General features: G+C 39.6%; 2 protein-coding genes across 4 annotated transcripts in view; one reads left to right on the top strand and one right to left on the bottom strand.

Annotated features, from left to right (window-relative positions):
• Nucleotides 1-20,047, bottom strand: part of CTNNA3 (catenin alpha 3) — a 572,729-nt gene that overhangs the window by 291,895 nt on the left and 260,787 nt on the right. The window lies entirely within an intron of this gene.
• The window catches only part of LRRTM3 (leucine rich repeat transmembrane neuronal 3), a 94,755-nt gene continuing 76,984 nt past the window's right edge, over nt 2,277-20,047 (top strand). For 2 of the 3 annotated variants that reach the window (XM_026106381.2, XM_026106382.2), the window contains exons 1-2: nt 2,277-2,911; nt 3,232-4,763. In XM_026106381.2, coding sequence (XP_025962166.1) covers nt 2,908-2,911; nt 3,232-4,763 — 1,536 coding nt within the window. In that variant the 5' untranslated portion in view covers nt 2,277-2,907. The other variant, XM_026106380.2, reaches the window with a different exon arrangement.

Here is a 20,047-nt window from a genome sequence, read left to right as displayed (position 1 = left end):
ACAATACGGCCATCAGACTGTGTTGAGATTTTGTACAAAATGTTTCATACTGGGAGCAGTTTTATTTCCACAATTTGCAAAGAACCCATTCAGCTGTACAAAGATAAAGAAATGCAAGTTTAAAAAACTGTTTATCAGACACTGGCACTTTTCCTGCTTCTGTAATTCAAAAAGGATCTCAGTAAAGAAAATTGAATTTGGCAATCCATTAACGTAGATTTGATGCTCTCTCTGTTCATCTCTTGATGTCTCACCCCTTCCAGAAAAATGAAAATAACTCATGGTAAAAGAGTGGCTGTTCCCCATATTTGTCCACTATATTGGCAATTATTAAAACCCTGGAAGAGCTACTGAAGCTCTGCTGACTCATGATGGCAGAGAAGTTACTTGTTAACTCCATGATGAAGATGGAGCAAGGAGAGAAGGCACAGGAGAAGGAAAAGCCAGGCAACAGCAAAGTTTGAGAAAAAGGCACAGTTTAAGTTAGCATACTAACTAGCACTAACTCTTCTGGAGAAAGAATTTCAATGTTACAGGAAGCTTTGTGTGCTGTGTTTGAACCCAGTTTCATCCCATCTAAGTTTAGGAACCTGACTGAGCCATTTCAATCAAGAGCTTACTTGTCACTGGTGTCCCCTTACAGTCGATGGAGGAAAAGTGGCAGTTCCAACAGACAAATGAGCTTACTGAAGGTCTGAACTGCCTTCTGAATATGCCAGTCCTGCTCCATCAAGCACAGGAAGCCCCCAAGGCAGTGATGGGCAACCCACAACAGGCACGTCAGGACTGGCGTGTGACACTTGTCAGAAGGGCAGCTCCCCAGACTATCACAACTCCCAGGGCAGCCTGCGGTTTGTCGCTGTCTCCTCAACCCTACAGCTCAGATTTAAATGCCAGAAAAAAGCTGTGGTAGAGAATGGGAGACAGTGACAGAGATTAACAGAGGAATTAACCCTCTCCCTCTCCAAGGACCTGAGCCACAGGAGAGGATTTTCACAGGATGTGGCTTGATGCAGGTATGTATTTCTGGCTCAGGGCATGAGCCAAATTTCATAGCTCTGCCTGGGGCACCTGTACTCCTAATTTAGGCATTACAGGTAGCTGCTTTAATACTAGTGGGATCAACCTAAGCCTGAAGTCATTCACACAGTCTGAACATTAGGCAATGTTGGCATCTTGAAGTGTGGAAAATTTCAGGTTCTACGTCATTTTAAGTTTTTCAGTGCTTGCAGCAGCATATAATAAGGGAAAAGTTAAAGTATGTTATTCCAAGGGGTAAAGATTCTGCCTCAGAGAGGAAAACAAGTTCTCAGAACTATCTGGTTATATTTGAGGGAGTGTAATCTGTAGTCCTCTGTTAAGGAGCAGCACGCGTCTCTTGGGGCTCTAGCCTATTCTTGCAAGACACCGAGCTGTGAGTTTACACTTCCCCACCATCATCTCTGATCACATACTTGGTGAAGGCTGCTAGTAGGGTGCATTTGCTCTAATGCCATCTTACCTTTGCTCAAGCCAGGTAAGCGGATGTGTCCTTTCTCTGCAGGACACAGGGGAGAAGGGAAGATCACAGAAGGAGAGAAAGTTTCTTTATGCAGTATATAAGGGCAGTCCAGAGACACACATCTAAAAGAACTCTACTTACTGTACTTTCACATAAAATCTTGCCTATGTCATAAATTACAGTAAAAACTGTTCACCTGATTCAGGTACCACACCAAACCTGTTTAGTCCTCATGTAGTAAGGGTTACAGAAGCCTGTGTTTGAAGGGTTAGTGTTGTGGAGGCAAGTGACAGCAAGTTGGGAAATAAATGATCACAATACTCTCTTCTAACCTCTTGGCACTGTGCCTTTCAACAGAAGAGAAAAAAGTAAAAAGGCAAAATGTCAGCTACAAAACATTTTTCATGCTGTAAAATATAGTGTCCCCACTGAAATGCTTGATTAGAGACACATTGAGCAGCTGATACTTCACTAAAAAAAGTAGTGAGTTATTGCAAAAAGGTCGTGTGCGCACATGTGTAATGCAATGGGGAAAAAAAAAAAACAAAACCCCTTAGGACTGAAGATTGTATCTATGTCCTACAAATGCCACGTTAGCCTTTCAGATAAAAGTCTCAGCAGCACACGCTGAGCTATTAAGTTTAAGGACTCAAAGCAGCTTTCACAAACAGCAAAAGAGACTAAGAGGATTTGGATATTTCAGCACATCTCACTAGTTTACACTGAAGCTGACCATCCGGCTCCTATTAGTCACTCTGAACAATCACTCTTCCCAGCAGAGCTTACTCATTTGCAAGATAAAAGGAAGACATTTCTGCACATGCCCATAATATTCTTCACCACTGGGGGCAGCTTTACATAAGACTGCATTCACTGAAACCAAAGCAACAGTCGGACGGAGCTTTCGGAACGACAGTACGCAGAAGTGAGCCGCGCTTGGTCGCTGCACGGGCTGAGCCTCCCTCTGTGCTACAAAACAGCTTCCTAGCTGGATCGGGTGCTAAGTGAGGGAACTGCTGGGCTATGGAATACAGATGTCTGAATTCAGATAGCTAATTGTTGCTTGGAGGAATCTAACATGCTTTCCTATAAAGAGAAATTTTAAAAGCCAGGTTCCTAACTATAAAGATGCAAAAACGTAATATCCATGAAGATCCTATTACCTAGGAAGAATTTGACATTTTGCTGCGAATGCTGTGTTGGGATTGATTTATTCTTGGAGTGTTCTGCATGGCTGGCAAAGAATAATGTTCCAAAATCGGTCCATCTCCCAAGGGGTCCAATTTTTCTTCCTGGGTGTCAGCGAGCCCTGACTCACTACAGTGCAGCTGACAGGGGCTGCCATGCTTGTGGCACACTAAGCAAAAAACAAAAGACCTAAGGACGACCTTTGAACAACACAAAGGATGGGTATGTTTTTCATGTTATATATTTTTTTAATATATAGTTCATAGCCACTGCATAGCCTCTGCTTTAATTACCCCATAGACTTACCTTGATGTGATTTGCGATTACAGTTAAATTGCTTAGGGATTACACCTTTTTCCCAACTGTTTTGCAATATTTATAAAGACATTCTTTAAAAAAAAACTGAGTAAAGAAAACAATGTGAAAAGTAGTTGAGTCAAGCTAGGGATTTTAAATGACTGTTGCAATAAAGATTTTAGCATGATTTTAAAAAATGACTGATGTGTGGGGGGATAACTTTTCTAAGTTGTTTTTATTTCCAGGTTTCAATGTAATTAGGCTACTGAGCGGATCAGCTGTAGCTCTGGTAATAGCCCCTACTGTATTACTGACAATGCTTTCTTCTGCTGAACGAGGATGCCCTAAGGGCTGTAGGTGTGAAGGCAAAATGGTATATTGTGAATCTCAGAAATTGCAGGAGATTCCCTCAAGTATATCTGCTGGTTGTTTAGGTTTGTCCCTTCGATATAACAGCCTCCAAAAACTAAAATACAATCAATTTAAAGGTCTTAATCAACTCACCTGGCTCTATTTAGACCATAACCACATCAGCAATATTGACGAAAATGCTTTCAATGGAATACGCAGACTAAAAGAGTTGATCTTGAGTTCCAACAGAATCTCCTATTTTCTTAATAATACCTTCAGACCTGTGACAAACCTCCGGAACTTGGATCTGTCATACAATCAGCTGCAGTCTCTGGGATCTGAACAGTTCAGGGGCTTAAGGAAGCTGCTGAGTTTACATTTGCGGTCCAATTCCCTAAGAACCATCCCTGTTCGAATATTTCAAGACTGCAGGAACCTTGAACTGTTGGACCTAGGTTATAATCGGATCCGAAGTTTAGCAAGGAATGTCTTTGCAGGCATGATCAGACTGAAAGAGCTTCACCTGGAGCACAATCAATTTTCTAAGCTCAACCTGGCACTTTTTCCAAGGCTAGTCAGCCTTCAAAACCTTTATTTACAGTGGAATAAAATCAGCGTGATAGGACAAACTATGTCCTGGACCTGGAGCTCATTACAAAGACTTGATTTATCTGGCAATGAAATAGAGGCTTTCAGCGGACCTAGTGTTTTTCAGTGTGTGCCCAATTTACAGCGCCTCAACCTGGATTCAAACAAGCTCACATTTATTGGTCAAGAAATTTTGGATTCTTGGATATCCCTCAATGACATCAGCCTTGCCGGGAATATATGGGAATGCAGCAGAAACATTTGCTCCCTGGTAAACTGGCTTAAAAGTTTTAAAGGGCTGAGGGAAAATACAATTATTTGTGCCAGCCCCAAAGAGCTGCAAGGGGTGAATGTTATTGATGCAGTGAAAAATTACAGCATCTGTGGCAAGAGTACCACAGAAAGGTTCGAATTAGCACGAGCTCTCCCAAAGCCAACATTTAAACCAAAACTCACCAGGCCTAAACATGACAGCAAGCCCCCTCAGCCCCCAACCGTTGGAGCCACCGAATCGAGCTCTGAGCCCGAGCACGACGCAGAACACATCTCCTTCCACAAAATCATAGCAGGCAGCGTGGCCCTCTTCCTCTCTGTGCTTGTGATCCTGCTGGTGATCTATGTGTCATGGAAGCGGTACCCAGCCAGCATGAAGCAGCTGCAGCAGCGCTCTCTCATGCGAAGGCACAGGAAAAAGAAAAGACAGTCGCTGAAGCAAATGACTCCGAGCACACAGGAATTTTATGTAGATTACAAACCCACCAACACTGAAACCAGTGAGATGCTGCTGAATGGAACAGGACCCTGCACGTATAACAAATCAGGCTCCAGGGAATGTGAGGTATGAACCATTGTGATAAAAGAGCTTTTAAAAGCTGGGAAATAGTGGTGCTTTATTGAACTCTAGGGACTATAAAGGGAACGTTTTTCTCACTTTTCTGGCACAGCTCTTCCATGTCACTTTTTTTGTACATTCATAATACTGGTCATTTTACTCTCATACATAATCAACTCATTGAAATTTAAATACCGCAATCAATGTGAAGCCTGAGCTCTGGTTTAATACAATACCTATTGTACAAACCCTCTACTGATTTCATTAAAGTCTCACTTGTTTTTAAATAGAAAACTTCTTTCATAACTAATCCACTGCACCTGCAGTGAGTGTGCCTCTGTTTAGGGAGAAAAATGACAACAAAGCAAAAAAAAAAAAGAAAAAAATCAAAACCACCCACTCACCCCCCCTTCACCCCCCAACCCCAACCCCAACCCCCCCCACCCCCACCCATGCTCTGAAACTCACTTTTTTTTAACCAAGAACAAATTAAAGACCCAGGTAATGTAGCATCATATGAATTCTGTGAGTTGTCCGAGCCTAGAGATGGTGCAGAGGCAGCTTGGAAAGAATGCCCGATTTCTGCCCAACACAAGAGAGAATAAAAAGCCAGTGGTGAGCTAAAGTACTGTCTTAGGATATGAGCTATCACACCAAAAGCCAAGCAGAGAGAAATCTAGGCTTAATAAAAATTAAAAAAATAAAAATTGTAGGATGGGGTTTACTGTGCTGCATTATAACAGTGTTTCTAAGGCTGATAACAACTTATTGAAACCTGTTTATGTGACTTAATACAAAAGGTGCCAGTGTTTATCCCTTATATCCAGTTGCCTTTCAGAAAGTAGTCAAAAGGCATTCATTAAATGAGGAGCAGAAATTCCTTATTGATGCAATTAGAGGAACTCAACTGTGCAGTAGCAAAAGCAAGACCACTTCCTGCACACATTTGTTTGAGTGCTCATTAGAAATTCTCTTTTCAAGACTGTCAAAGACATTAATGTAGCTGAGGAAACCATTAAATCTGTCATTTTCTTCTATTTCTTTTTATTTGCTGGGCTGGGCTTGTTAAGGTTTTGTGATGTGTTTTGCACACTGTCCCTCTAATAACTAAATGAAGCTTCATTACTTACAAAGCCAGTGTACATTTTAGAAAAAACACAACTGTAAAGAGCTCTCAGAGAAAATTGGTTACTCACTAATCTGAGCAGAATGCATCCAAAAATCCTTAAAGATATCAGTGACAAAATATTTTTCCATTTTAGCATAATCCTGATGATGTTACAAGAATTCACAGATACTCATTTTTAATATGAAGTCATTCATCAGTGGTTTCTGGAAAAAATACAGATTTGTAATTTGGCTATTCCTTACCCTCCCTCTCCCAAAGTCACGTAATTTTACTGATTGCAGAAGAATATAACATGAGTTGTTTGGAAATATGGGGAATATTTCCTATATATTTTGATGGTCTATTAAATAGCAAGGTTATCTTTTTTCATTCTTGAAATAATATGGCAGCACCTCTGCAGAAACAAGTCATTAATTTAATTTTCTCTATTTTGTGACTTGATTTGGCTTAGTAAACTGCATGTCTTCAACCACTCAGGAGGGAGTGTTTCCACAAAGCAGTTTCACTGCAGCAAATTAGGAGAAGCAAAACCTTTAGCAGAATGTTCTCCTGAATTTTCACTGGCAAACAAACAGTCACAGCCAATCACCTTGAGATATGCTAGACAGAATGAAAACAAAGCTAGGAAGCATCTCTTAAAAAGGGGGGGGAAAAAAGAATGTACTTGAAGAAGAACATTTCTATATCTAATGAAACTACTCTCGTTTTTAAGGACTATAGTGAGGAAACAATCAAGAGTGGAAGCTTCAGCCTATGCTGAAGCATGCCACGCCGAGACCCCGCTTCGCTGAGTGCAGAGAGAGTCCCACACAATTAATAATGCAAGTGCTCGAGACACTTCAGCAGCACGGAGCAGACTGTGATTTTTTCCCCCGAGTTGTAGCTTGAAAGCTGCTATTAAAAAGTCAATACAAATGGAATTATCTTAGCTGGTATGGGACTCAGTCTTCTACCAGCAAATCTTGGTTATCTCTGTACTGAAGGATTAGGGTGTTCTGTGAGCGTGGTGTTAAGAACCATCTCTGTACTTTAAGAGGCTTCAATGTCTGCAGTGGTGACTAACATTAGGTACAGCCGAAGCAAAAAGATTTGGCTCAAGACATACGTGTGTGTGTGTGTGTGTGTGTGTGTGTAAATGTGCATATATGTGTGCATGCATGTGCATGTGTACATATGAAAATTCTGCTATTCCTTAGCTGTGGGAGTGCTAAGTACATTCAGAAAATAATATCATAGTATTAATTTAGGATTACTTTTATTTAAAAATGTTCAATACATCTTCTAAACAACCTTGCCTCCTTAATGGTCTGTGATGGTCAATGAGTTGTAAATAACTTGAGTTTGGCTATATGTGGTCCCATCTTTTCAAAGCCTTGTTCTGACCACATCAATACTCAGAAAGAACCGATCCATAACCTCCTACACAAGGCAATACCTGTGGAATTGTTACTAGCTCCCTTTGAAAAAACTTTAATTATAGGTGTGAAAAAGAGAATAAGGCCAGTATGTCATTAATCGTAGATGGATAACATTAATAATAATGAAAAGCCATCATGTTTATGTTCAAGTACAGGCATGCTCAGAGAGCAATTAATTCAATTATTGCCTGCGAAACACCTAAGAGACTTCACTTTTCATACATTTCCAAATATACACCAAACACAGATGTATGGGGAATTGCCACTGTAGTCACTGACAATGAAACCGCTGTCTGACTGTACAGTATAAAATGCCCAGTATAACTAACTGAACCTTCTTGCACAGCCTGAGGCCTGAGCGCTGAGTTGTTAAATCCCACTCCAGTGGCTATGGCTTAGAAACCATTTTAAACCAGCTTTATAGCATGTTATAACACATTACAATGTGGATTTAATCTGGGAAAGACGATATGAGCAAAGCTAAATTTAGTTTCACCACGGTCAAACTAAACAACACTACAGAAGTGACTTGTTTTGGGTTGCTAGGCCACTGCCCTGGAGTCACAAATCCTAATCATTTTGTAGGAAATGGCCTGCTTTGCAGGGTCAAAGATTCCAGATAAGAAATTTCTCGTTTCCTTCTCTCCCATTTGAATACAGGAATCTAGAATCCGAGACCCACCTTGTCTTGGTTATAGACATTGTGGTGCCAGTCTCTCAAAACTCTTTAAAGCCAGCTGGGGATGGCGCAGAGGAATCCTTAGTGAACATGCGACAGCTGCAACAGCACTTATAAACCCCGACTCCTTCAGCAACACTTTAGGCATCAACTTGCGAAGGAGGTCTGGTGCGGGTTCTTCTCACGGCTTGGCTATTCCTGAATGGATCTGAATGTTGCCTACATATTCCAGGCTTAGGAGAGCAAGAATACATTTTGAAGCGTTTTTTAATTATCTTCTGTTGCTTTTCCTGAGTCATATCTAGTGTTTTGGAGCTAGAACTCAAGGGCAAGACATTTCACTCCACATCTGTCCAGGCCAGTTTTCATTTTCATTGGTTTTGCAGTGGATATTTATTCAAACAATGCAGAGACAAATGTTAGGTGGAGGCATTGAACAAGAATTTTTCATTTTATTGTAGCACCCCAAAAATCTTAAAAGAAGGCATGGCTTCCTCTGCTAGCATGAGAGATTGTCTGACAAGGTCTTTGTACTGCTAAATGTTTACAAGGGATGTTGAGAAGACAAAAGATGGCAAGGGAAACAGCGCCAAAGATTTGAGGTAATTTGCTTAAGATCACAAATCACTTGAGTACTGGGAAGATAATCCAGTCTCCTTACTCAAAGATATCTTCCCAGCCAGTGGACTACTGTGCCTCTCAATTATGAGACTGAGATGCAATTCAGCAGCTCCTAGAATAGTCAAGTGATATTTCAGAATTATAAAGCACACTGAATACTCATCTTTGGGAAGAAAATAGCTAATGCACTAAGCAAATTCAAGCGGACTTGTAATGTTCATTCATCGTGTTAAGATTACCTCCAGCAACTGTGGACGAAGAGAATAATAATGAGAACAAGTGGCTTGTGAATAATGAATGCAGGCTTCTCTGCTGGCTGGTAGGTTTCCATTACTCACTATCCACGCCTACAGAGTTATCATGGCTTGCGATTCGGCAACTTTTTTTTTTTTTTAATGAACTAGTGAACCTTGATATAAAATGCAATTGTAAAATTAACATAAATGTAAAATATTCCTAAAAAAACAACTGGAAATTTTCAGTTTGTTGCAAGCTAATGGTCTTTGCAGCCAGCCACTCAACTCTAGATAAATATTCTCTCAGATGAATTTCTGTGGAACAATAGTGACATCCAGTGGGTAGTTAGCTTAATCACAGGTGTCTGTTGTCCAATTCAAGTACAGATGTTCGCCTTTTTACTTCGCACCTTTCTGTATAACATGATAGCAGCATATATTTCCTTCAATGTCTATTGCATATTAAGTGTTCAACTGTACTGCAATTTCATCTCTATGTATAGGAGTCTTAACCCAAATGCAGCCAACGAGTGGAGAAAATCTGAGTAGATGACTGCCAGCAAGAAATGGTCCACCTAGTGTGTAAGGATCTGCACTTACTAATAGAGCATTAATGAGCAAGCAAGGACAGGAGAAGTAAGAAATTTGTGGCTACAGATTTAGAACTAATTATTTATAAAACGCTACCAAGTCACATTAAGATACCCAAAAAATAAGCTAAGATTATAAATGACTCATTCAAATTCCAAATAGAAGATTAAAAAAGAAAGAAAAAGTATTTTGAGTTTAATTTTACCATACTGAGAGAAATGTACTATTAGACATCAAAGAGAAGGTCACTAGCCCCGGGAACCAAGTTAAAACAACATCTTCATCTCCAAAATGCACAATGTACAAAAGATACAAGCAAATTATCTGACTGAAAATATAAAAGCAATGCAGGAAAGATCAAATTCCCAAGCAGTAATCACACCAATGGGAGACTTATCAATTACATGAATACACAACATATTTGCTTTGTGAAGATCAAATAGCTGCCCAAGTGTTAATTAGTTTAAGCTACTTCAGAATCAACTTAATCACTTTTTTACCCTGCAGCAACCTCTGGTACATATTGCATTAATTACTTCATGCCTTAGAGCAAATCTATGTCAATGTTTAGGGCAGTAACTTTAAAACCACACTGAATGATATAAGTCGATGAAATCAGGATTACAGCCAGTGTATATGATAGACAGATTTAGTTTCCCTTAACAAGATGCACAAGAGCTCGTTTCACTCACTACTGAATGAGATACAGTCATACTTGTAAATTTTTATGTCCTTAAGTGTGTTTGGAGGTCACCAATCATTGATATGTAGCTTTGATTTTTATGTTTTCTAAAACTGCTGTTAGCACAGTGCAGCACAGGATTCTGATGTGATCCTCAGGGTTACACTTCATTTCTTGGCCTTATGGTGAAGGGAACACAGCAGGGTGTGAATACGTAAAAAGTGGCTATGAACAGATCACCAGTGAGGTCTTAAATTAAAAAAAGGATTTTGTTCAAGAGACTCTGGGGTGGCTAGCTCTGAGCTGTTGGGCAAGATTTTACACAACACAGAAATTAGAAAGTCACAATTCAGACCTAGTACATCCTGGTAAAAATAGTAAGAAAGAAAGAATTGTAGGGAGAGGTAATATCTTGTATTTGACCATCTTTCATAGAAACCATATCTCCTCCTACAATTCTTGTCTTGAATATACTATTAGACTATCATGACTATACCATTAGCATTCCAGCGTAAAAATGAGCACTGCTTACTGAGAGGTGGTAAAAGGGCAGTTAATCCTTGTTGTTAGGCTCTTCTTTCTAAACAGATAAATGAAACTTACTTAAGTTATTACAGGGAATATTTTACATTCACCTAATAAACACAAGCTTAAAGTTCTTCATTGCTGAATCCAGCAAAGTTTGTAATAAAAAAAATCTTTAACTTTTTCTTACTGTTTCTTACCGTTTCTCCCAAACTCCTTGGCTTGTCAGAAAAAAATTGAGTGTTTGGAAAGCTCTGATTGAAAAAGAGGTCTCGGAGAAATCCCTCAGATAAGGCCATATGAAACTAGAACATCTTAATTACTCTTCTACTCATGCTCCAAACAAGGACATTACCAGGCTTATTGCTTCACTACACCATTAAGGAAATCATCTGCCCAATTCTGTGCCCAAATCCTTTTCTTCTTAAAACTAACAAAACATTTAACTGTCCAGGTCTCTCAGTAACCTAACTGTTCTCTGTTGAAACAAAAAAAACGCCTTGATATTGACAGCATCTGCAAAAGTTGTCTTCATGAAGTCAAACTTTAATAGTTATTCTCACTGGAAATCCAGCAGCACCCCCTATGCTAGTAGTGCCTTATACCTATGCTACACCCCCTAGCACGATGTACTAACTATAAGAAAAGGGGACATTTTTACGGCCCTTACTGTTGGTGTGCATAATTATTCTAGAGATGGGAAAAGGAAAAAACTCAAGAAAAGGACTGCATATGCCTTTTAACGCTGGCAAAAAGTCAGGGAAGATCTCTCAGTTTCTCTGGAAGTTAAAAAAGCGGGTTTGAAAGAGATTTAAAAAATCACATTCTGAAAGAAAACAACTGGAATACTAAAAAAACAGTGTTTGTGTATTTCTCAAAGTATTTCAAAGATCAATTAAAAAAATCCTACTGTCTGGTTCTGGACACATTTAAACATCAAATAAAAAACTTCTCTGTCATTTTTATTTCACACCTAGCAATAATAGGGAGAAAATACCTTCTGATGATGTAAGCAGCATTTTTGTGAAATTGTGTGACTGAGCTGATATGGGAACAAGCAAATTATATTTCATTTTACTATTTTGTTGTTCCTCACAGGGTTAATTTCAATGTCTCTAGGAATGATATGATATGGGTAGCTGGTAAGCTTTACACTGTTCTAGCTCAGTACATTCCCCTAACATTTATTCTGTGCTTCATGACAAAACACAGGTTATTTGTTGGGTCTTACACATATCCTTTATAGTCAGGGAACAACTTACTGAATGTCTGAATAACAGTTCTTTAACTAGTATCTGTAATAATGGTAATGGTCACATAGTTCTACAGTTCTGATTTTTAATCATGCACTTCTATTTTCCACTTCCTTAAAGGCTGCAAAACTCACAAATCAACTTCAAAAAAATGTAATGAGATTAGCAGCCCCTTCTGCTGGTTCAGCTGTAACTCCGGAGGGAAAACGTGCACAAAATGTTCAAAGGTACAAACAAAATCTCCAGTGGAAACTGGGCATCCTAATTGCCTTTGTAATTCTTCCCTTCATTGCCCTCCAGATTAAAAGTAGCTGTAGATGAAGGAAACAGGAAGACTGAGCATGTGTTCTGCTAGAGTGTTGATAATGTGCAATAATGATACATTAGTCATACAGTCTCTGAGCCACTGAAAATACAACCATCATAAATGGATTTCTTGATCCAAAATACAGATTTTATAATATATAGTCTAGCTTATGAGTTGTTTCTCTTTTACATATTTTTTATACATTATGGAGAAACATCTATTTGGCTTGGGGTATGTTGTGCAAAAACCATGACAGATAAAGCAAGGGATTGCAGGTTTATGTCCCTCCTTATTTCCACAATTAACTTTTTTAAAAGGTATATAAATAAGTGTGTGGAATGTAGTTTACAAAATGCAAACTGGAGTCATATAGAAAAACACTTTAAATTTCATTTTAATTAACTTTTTGTTACTTATTTTTTGGTTTCCTAGGGATTGTCTTGTTTATTTTAGAACAGACTATAGGAAAGATTTCAAAAGCTGCAAATGGAAATTTAAACACCCAGATCCCACTCATTTGAAGCAACAGCTGAGCACTTCCCTTCCATGTTATTTCCTCTCTGCTCCTCCCCAGACTGAAGTTTGAACAAGACTGATTTTTAAGGTCCACGAAGTGCTCTGACCAGCTTCATGAACTCAGTCTACAATTCTACCTTCCAGGAGGCTTTGGCGAGTTTTCTTAAGAGGTGAAAGGAAACAGATGTACCTCAATGATGTGTAGATGGTGGCAGATGTTTCTTACTAACATTACGTAGGATGTGTATCGAAAACAGGGTATATACCGGGAAGTCGCCTTCTAATCTATTACAAAAAGGGGCTATCACTAATTCCCATTGTACAATTAAAAATAACTGTCCTCAGAAAAGTGATTACCTATGGGTCAGTTTAAATACCAAGTATCTATTTTTTAACCAAACAATTTGTTCCCCAGTAATAACAATCAAAGCAATTCTATCCAAAAATATTTAGCCAAGATTTGAGAAAAGGATCATCTTTTTCTCTTCAAAAATATAATAAATTCAAATAATCACTCCAGCATGTTAGAGTTTTGTTAGCACTACGCTGCTATTTGTAATGTAACACTTTCACATCACTGTATTAACCTCCCAACCATCTGTAATATGAGTCATATCCTCAGAGCAGTGAATTAGGCTTCATTCTGCATTGCTTTATACCAGCCAGCTTCTTCTGAATCACACTGCAGTCCCCAGAATACATACGCATTACATATTATAGCAATTTCCAATTCAAAGATCAGTTTCATGTCATGTTACAACCGTGACTCATGCTGCAATATACTTACTATCCACCTTCCAACAAAGCATCATGACAGACAGCGATGGAAGCCCTGCAGTGGAAATTTTTCCTAAGGATAATTGTATCTATCCCAAACAGCCCATGTACTTTTAAGACTAAATTACCAGTTTTCTCTGTTTTTATTATTCCTCGACAACAGTTTCCACGCTACACTACTGACACAAATGTGGGCCTGCAGCAAAACTAGCAGCATTATTATACGTTCTCAGAATCTGCATACCATTTCCAATACTGCTACCAGCCAGTAACTTGTCCTTTGTTAAAAAACAGATTTCCTTCAAACATACATGAAGCTGGACAGTGTATTTCTATTCATCCTTAATGATACTGGCAGCCATAAAAATAATTTTTCAGTTTTGCTAGTGAGTAAGTCACAACCACAGACAACACGGGGAAAATCCTGACATTCTAAGTCAGGATCCTGTACATTAAACCTTAAGAGCTTCAAAATTTTTCCTAAGTGGCTTCCTACTTTCAAAATCATATGTCAAAAATTAACTACCACAGGGGAAGCAAGAAGCTCTGCAAGGCAGTTTGTGTGCAATTGCCAGTAACCAAGTTCTTCTTAATTGAAAGTTTTATCTTATTTCCAGTGTTTATTTTACAGCTTAAAGAAGCCTACAGTACACTATGACCTCTCAGCATTCTTTTGCTTTTTTTTTTTTTTTAATTGATTTTTGCATATGATCTTTCTTAGGACAAACCTTGAAATATTTTAAAGTGAAAAGCTATTGCCTATCAGATAGAGCAGCAGGCAATGATGATGTAGCGGAAACAGTGACTATGAATGGCATGCAGCTTTGCCCTTAATTTCAGTGTGCTGAAATCCAGCAGTATTCACAGAGGTTTCTTTTTATGAATGTTTAATAAAGCATAATACCTTAAATAGTTACGCACAATTCCCTGCTATCCAAAAGGATGCAGGTTTTTCTGTGCCCTAGCATATCTTCATAAGTTCCGACAAAGAAGAACCAAGATATTCTATAGCAGCATAAAATAAGTTGAAATCATAACATAATAGATTGCACTCTCCAATCTGAAACCATGTCATATTTGGGCTGTAATAGTATCTTCAGTTAAAATTTCTATATATCAGTAATAATCAAAAATGCATTCCCCCAGATTCATAGAACTACTGATTTGTATGCTTTGGCTTCATGTATAAACTGACATGGCAAATTCTAAATTTAACAAAGCCAATTTCTTTTAAAGCCTCATCACACTAATTACATCCATCTAGTGTGTAAAATACATTTTGCCAGTAAAGAACAGAGGACTTCAATTAAATGTAAATCCTTATTCAGCACTCTAAGCTCTTAGTGGCTGAAACTCATTAATGAGATGATGAAAAGAAAAAGCTCCTAGACACGGACTTTGCAGTGAAAATTTATTACAAGTACTTATTATTTCCACCTAGTTCAGGTACTTACAGCAGTATCCCACCTTCATGACAACACTCCAGCATCAACAGAGGAGAAATGTACCCAAATATTCCTGTTTGCTTGTGAATGTGCCTCTACATGTACTTGGGGGTTGAGAGTCATTGCCAAGAGAGGTGCACCGTGCTGGCCCCCGCGGGCCCCGGAGCGGCCCGGGCACAGGCGCCCGCCTGCGGGGCACTGGCACTGCGCAGACGGCAATGTCCGCACCAAGCTCACCACAGCTGTTTGAAAACTATTTGAATGGTCCCAGCAACCCATTTGAAAAACTGCTCCCAAACCTTTCCTCAGCCCCGCAGTAGGCGGAAGGGCTTCCGAGCAAGCCAGCTATGGCTGGCCAGACCAGCAGGGTTTACCAAGCAGGTAGCAACAGGCTGCCTCAGCAAACAGCAACGGACCTGCCTGTCTTCCCAGCTGTATCCACTGATAAAGCCTTAAGTAGGAGAAAGGAAACCATCAAAATGGTACTTTAGGCTAAATGTCCAGCATTTTTATTTTTCAAATAAGTAATATGTAGCACCAAATAAGTAACATGCAGCACCAAAAAAACTATACAGCATGCCTGGGCTTAAAGATTTTTGTAATAATTTTGGCTAGCTCCTCTCTTTGAGGTAGCTGAGAAGAGCTGTGGAAGAAGGGTTAGAGGACCAGGGGGGAGCTATCGAGGTTTTACTGCAGTGGGACTGGGGCATGCCCAGTGTCAGAGGAACACGTTCCCCTGCTCAACAACTTACGAATTTCACTTCAATTTAGCAGCACCAGGATTCATGAATTTTCACCCTTTTTGCTGATCACAGGACTTTTTTTTTTTTTTTTTTTTTTAAGTATGTGCTCATAACCTTGGGGTCGGTTATAATGGGAATTTGCGAGACTCGCCAAGATCAAGCTTATTTCTAATAGAAAGGACAAATATTATTGTTTTGGTTTCTTTTTCAGATTTCTCTCACCCATTCCCGTTCTTCCCTGCACTCCTCTTCTCTCTCGATTCTTTATTTTCCAGAAATAAGAAGAAAATGCAGGGGCTAAATATGTGTCAGTGTATCAGATACCCTTAAATTCCAGTCTAGCAAGTTTTGTCTCTTGAAAGCCTTGCTTACAAACCAGTGCAGCTCCAGCAGCCAGCACGCTTTCAGAAACAAAGAAATATTTGAGAAATTTTGACAATGGTTTAGAACTACCTCCCCTCCCCGGGGCAGGGGGAGACCCATCAACTAACAAGAAACATGAAATACAGTGAAGCACTTCAGGGTCAAATACTCGGGGGGAAAAAAAAAAGGAGTATTTTGAGTATCTGTTCCTTGTGCAGGATCCCTGTACTATAATTTTTAATGTGAAAATTAACATGATGTTCAAAAATTGTTATACATCAGAAAACAAAAGTTGTCACTGAGTTACGGCCTTGCTGTAACAGCATGTTGAATAGTTATGAAGAACTGAATTTTTTGTATTAACAATTTATTGTGGTACTACATGGATATTATAGACAGGACATATCCTTAGACTGGAAAAGAAAGCAGAATTGCCTAAGGTTAATTTCACAGTTGTTTAATTATTAATCTCCTCCAATTTTTTTTTTTTTTAATGCACTTGAAAAGGCCTTTGGAAATAGAAGTCCTCTGTTTATCGATAGGATAGTTCTGTCTAGGCAGACAGTTATGCTGCAGTATATAGACAACATTTCTTCAGCTGATCTGGTTAATTAAAATGCATGGTTATAACAAGCTCTCTTAGAGCTGCAGCTGAATAATCCATGATCCCTTTTTCCTCAGTAGCACAGTACACTTTGCATCTATTTAATAGGGCTGTTCCAGGAGAGTTTAATCAAAGATTTCCAATCTCCACCCTGGAACAAGGAGTCTTTCCTTTTTTGTAAGGTTTCAAATAAAACACTCAGTTTCATAGAGCTCCCTAGTGAATAACTGTAACCTGTACCCTTTACCTGTGCCCTTCATTCAATTAAATGCTTGTTTTATTCCATTTACACTTCCTCCTTCACTTCTCTGCATCCCCAACACAAAGGAAAAACAAACAACATTATCACATGTTATTTCTAGCATAAATCTGTAAGTCCTGTTTTGTCAAATGAATTCAGGAGAATGTATTAACAGCTTTGAAGGGGGAGGGTAGCAGGGATAACTGCAAAAGCTGATAGAAAACCTGTGCCAGGCAGTAGATGGAGCAGGATTGAGAGTGGAAATCCACCTGCAATGTAGCACTGGCTAGCACACTGCATTGGTGCTGCATGCTAGGAGGTGGGGGGGGGGGGGGGCAAAGAAGAAGGGGATTTACGAAGGAATATTAACTTTAAAAATATATAGGGATTAACCTGTTTGGAAAACAGCCTGGAATAAAATAATGCCTCAAAGTCAGCCACTCAAACCCAGCGGAAACTAGAAAACACAGCCCTTTCCTATTTCTCGGTTTATCCGCTATAAAAATCGCCATGATCACTACAAGGCTCATATAGTCAATAATGGTAAAAATATGTGGATAACTCAAAAGGAAACCTCTTCAGTTTGATTTCCGTTCTGACTGCATCCTACTCAGTTCCCTCAGGCGTTAGCGCACTCAGGACTCAGGCAGAGAGGCCGCGACGGCGCTCTGACAAGAGCTTCTAAGCCAAACCTCCAACTCAACATCTGTAGCAAAATATCTTGACTGGGTTGCCCATTGTATCGCTTACAGCAGGAGCTCTGCAGGTCTCCAGCAAGTCAGAGAATTTCTGCATCTTTGAGAGAAGGACTGTATCTTGGGTCAGGCAGGGTTTTTTGTTTTGTTTTGTTTTTTGTTATAAGGATTCACTAGTGCACTTACAAGAAGTTTAATTTTTCCCCTTTATGGAGATTTTTTATTTTCATTTTTGAGCTGTCAAACTACAGGGGCTATTGAAAAGTCTGCTGATATCTTAGCTAGGTCAGAGCAACTTTAGGTCTCATCTGCTTTACATTTAGCTGCCCAATGGGCCTAACATATAAAATGGCTGAAAAGAAGCTGCTCTCTGAGCCGTATTTTCTTTCCTTATGGATGAGTTCAAGTACACATCCAGGATGCGGTCTGCAAAAGGACCCCTCCTGACAAAACCATATTGAACGGGTGTCCGGGAAGGTCAGCCCAGCCACCTTTCCATTCTCTTTACACCGCAGAAGGAACACAGACCAGTGAGGAATTACTGCTCATCCTTCTTCCACTGCCTTTGTTCTATTTAAGCATTAGTTTAATGAAGAAAACAGTGCACTTTTCAGGGTCTTCAACAGTATCATTAGCTTTCTCAGGTTCACTATCAGCTCAGGCACATTATTTTTTAGGAAGTACCATTTTGCTTGACAGTGGTTTTATACTGACTATAATGAGAACAATAATACAGTAATAGCCTTATGCTTTCCTATCCCCTCAGTGCTGCAGAATTCAAAGCTTGCAGAGCCTATGGGAACAAAGCCAGTGGTAATATCCATGACCATTAACCTCCCCTTTATTTTCAGTTTTTATAATGCTTAGGAGTTTAGTTTTAGGCTTGTAGCCTACAGGCTGCAGAGTCGAGACTGAAGTAAAACACAGCACAAAAGCATACAACTGACACTGAAGTTAGAAAAGCAAGACTGTAGTAGTTAGTTCAGCTTGCAAAGTGATGAAGTTAAAACTCTGTGTCTTAGATAACAAGCAGAAGCCTCTAGGGAATGCTTTTTACCTGAACCCCCGCTTGCCTCCTCCATCCCTAATGCCAATTTTATTTTAAGACATTTAATATATCTTTCCCTACTTAGAGTAAACGTGGAAGAGTTTGATTTCAAATAGACAAGGGACAGAGATTTTCAAATCTTCAACAAGAGTCCTGTGAAACTGCCACCGAGGGTATCCAGTTTCATAACAAAGAAATAGTCTCACGTTTTGACAGTGGCCAGTTCAGTAAGGACCCAGATCTCCCTAGGAGGTCATGTTGAGTAGGCGAGACCTGGCTGACTTTCAAGCCTTTAAATTCTTGTCACCAGACTCAGTGGCCCAGGGCTGGAGAGATGGGGTAGGACAGAGTACTCATCTCTTCATCTTTGTCATTGACATGAATCCAGAGGAAAATTTACTACTATTAAAAGCAGGAAAACACTTTTATTCTTATTCTCTCCTTATTTGACTCCAGTTGTTCAGCTGGAAGACAAGTATTAATGGTTTTCCAACAGATAAGCATCCTACAGAACTCCAAGGAAGACAGAGCTTAAAAAGTGTGTCCTGACACAAGAGCTTTGTGGGTATGGTCACCATGAAGCCACAGGGGTATTTCGAAAAGTTTAAGCTTCATGACTAATTCATACATCAAAGCATTCCAAAAGGTTTGCTGAATTTTACAGAAGATTGTCATATGCTGCAGCTGTAAGTCAACTGTATAAAAGTAGGACAGTCGTATCATGCTGACAAGACACCTTAGCGCTGAACAATTTCCTCACTATGTAAGTATGATTTGTGATGGCTTCACTCTTCTCAGTATCAGCTTTTCAGCAAAGCCATTGAGAGAGGGGAAGTGACAGGGAAAAAGAGGCCTAACATGCCGCTTTCCCTTCTCCCCATATAGAAGTCGAAGTGCGCCCGTTCCATAGCACCCACACACTCCTGTACAGCCTGAGGAGGGGCAGGAGCAGCTACAGTATAACCTGAGATTTTTGCAAGTACTGCTACTGTTGTTGAGGGTTCACGGGAAGGAGTGCATAGACTTGGACACCATGCACAGCCTACGCTTCAAGAGATCTTCAGATATGCATTATGCTAACACTACATGCAGCACTATTCCTGTTGAAATTACTGTCTCTATTAAACTTATAAATTCACCTAGCTTAAGATCTAGGAAACTCATGATGACTTTAAATGCAGGGCATGAGGGAAGACGGCACTACAGAGAAAAGATGGTTTCAGAGTGAGGAACCCTTTGTATTCTACCTTTCAATGGCTTGATTGACCGGATAATATTGATTAGCTTCTGTTCCACACAAAAGCTGTATGAAAGAGCAAGCGGGCCAATTTGTTCGGTGGAGAGGATGATAGTACCATTGATTCTTCATGTCTCCTAGAAATCAGGTTCAAGGGGTTCAGGCCATGTTGACATAGGT

This window comes from Dromaius novaehollandiae, chromosome 6 (assembly GCF_036370855.1).
Source record: "Dromaius novaehollandiae isolate bDroNov1 chromosome 6, bDroNov1.hap1, whole genome shotgun sequence".
Lineage (NCBI taxonomy): Eukaryota > Metazoa > Chordata > Aves > Casuariiformes > Dromaiidae > Dromaius > Dromaius novaehollandiae.
Note: the sequence above shows the minus strand (reverse complement) of the source record. Positions and strands in the feature narration are given on the sequence as shown.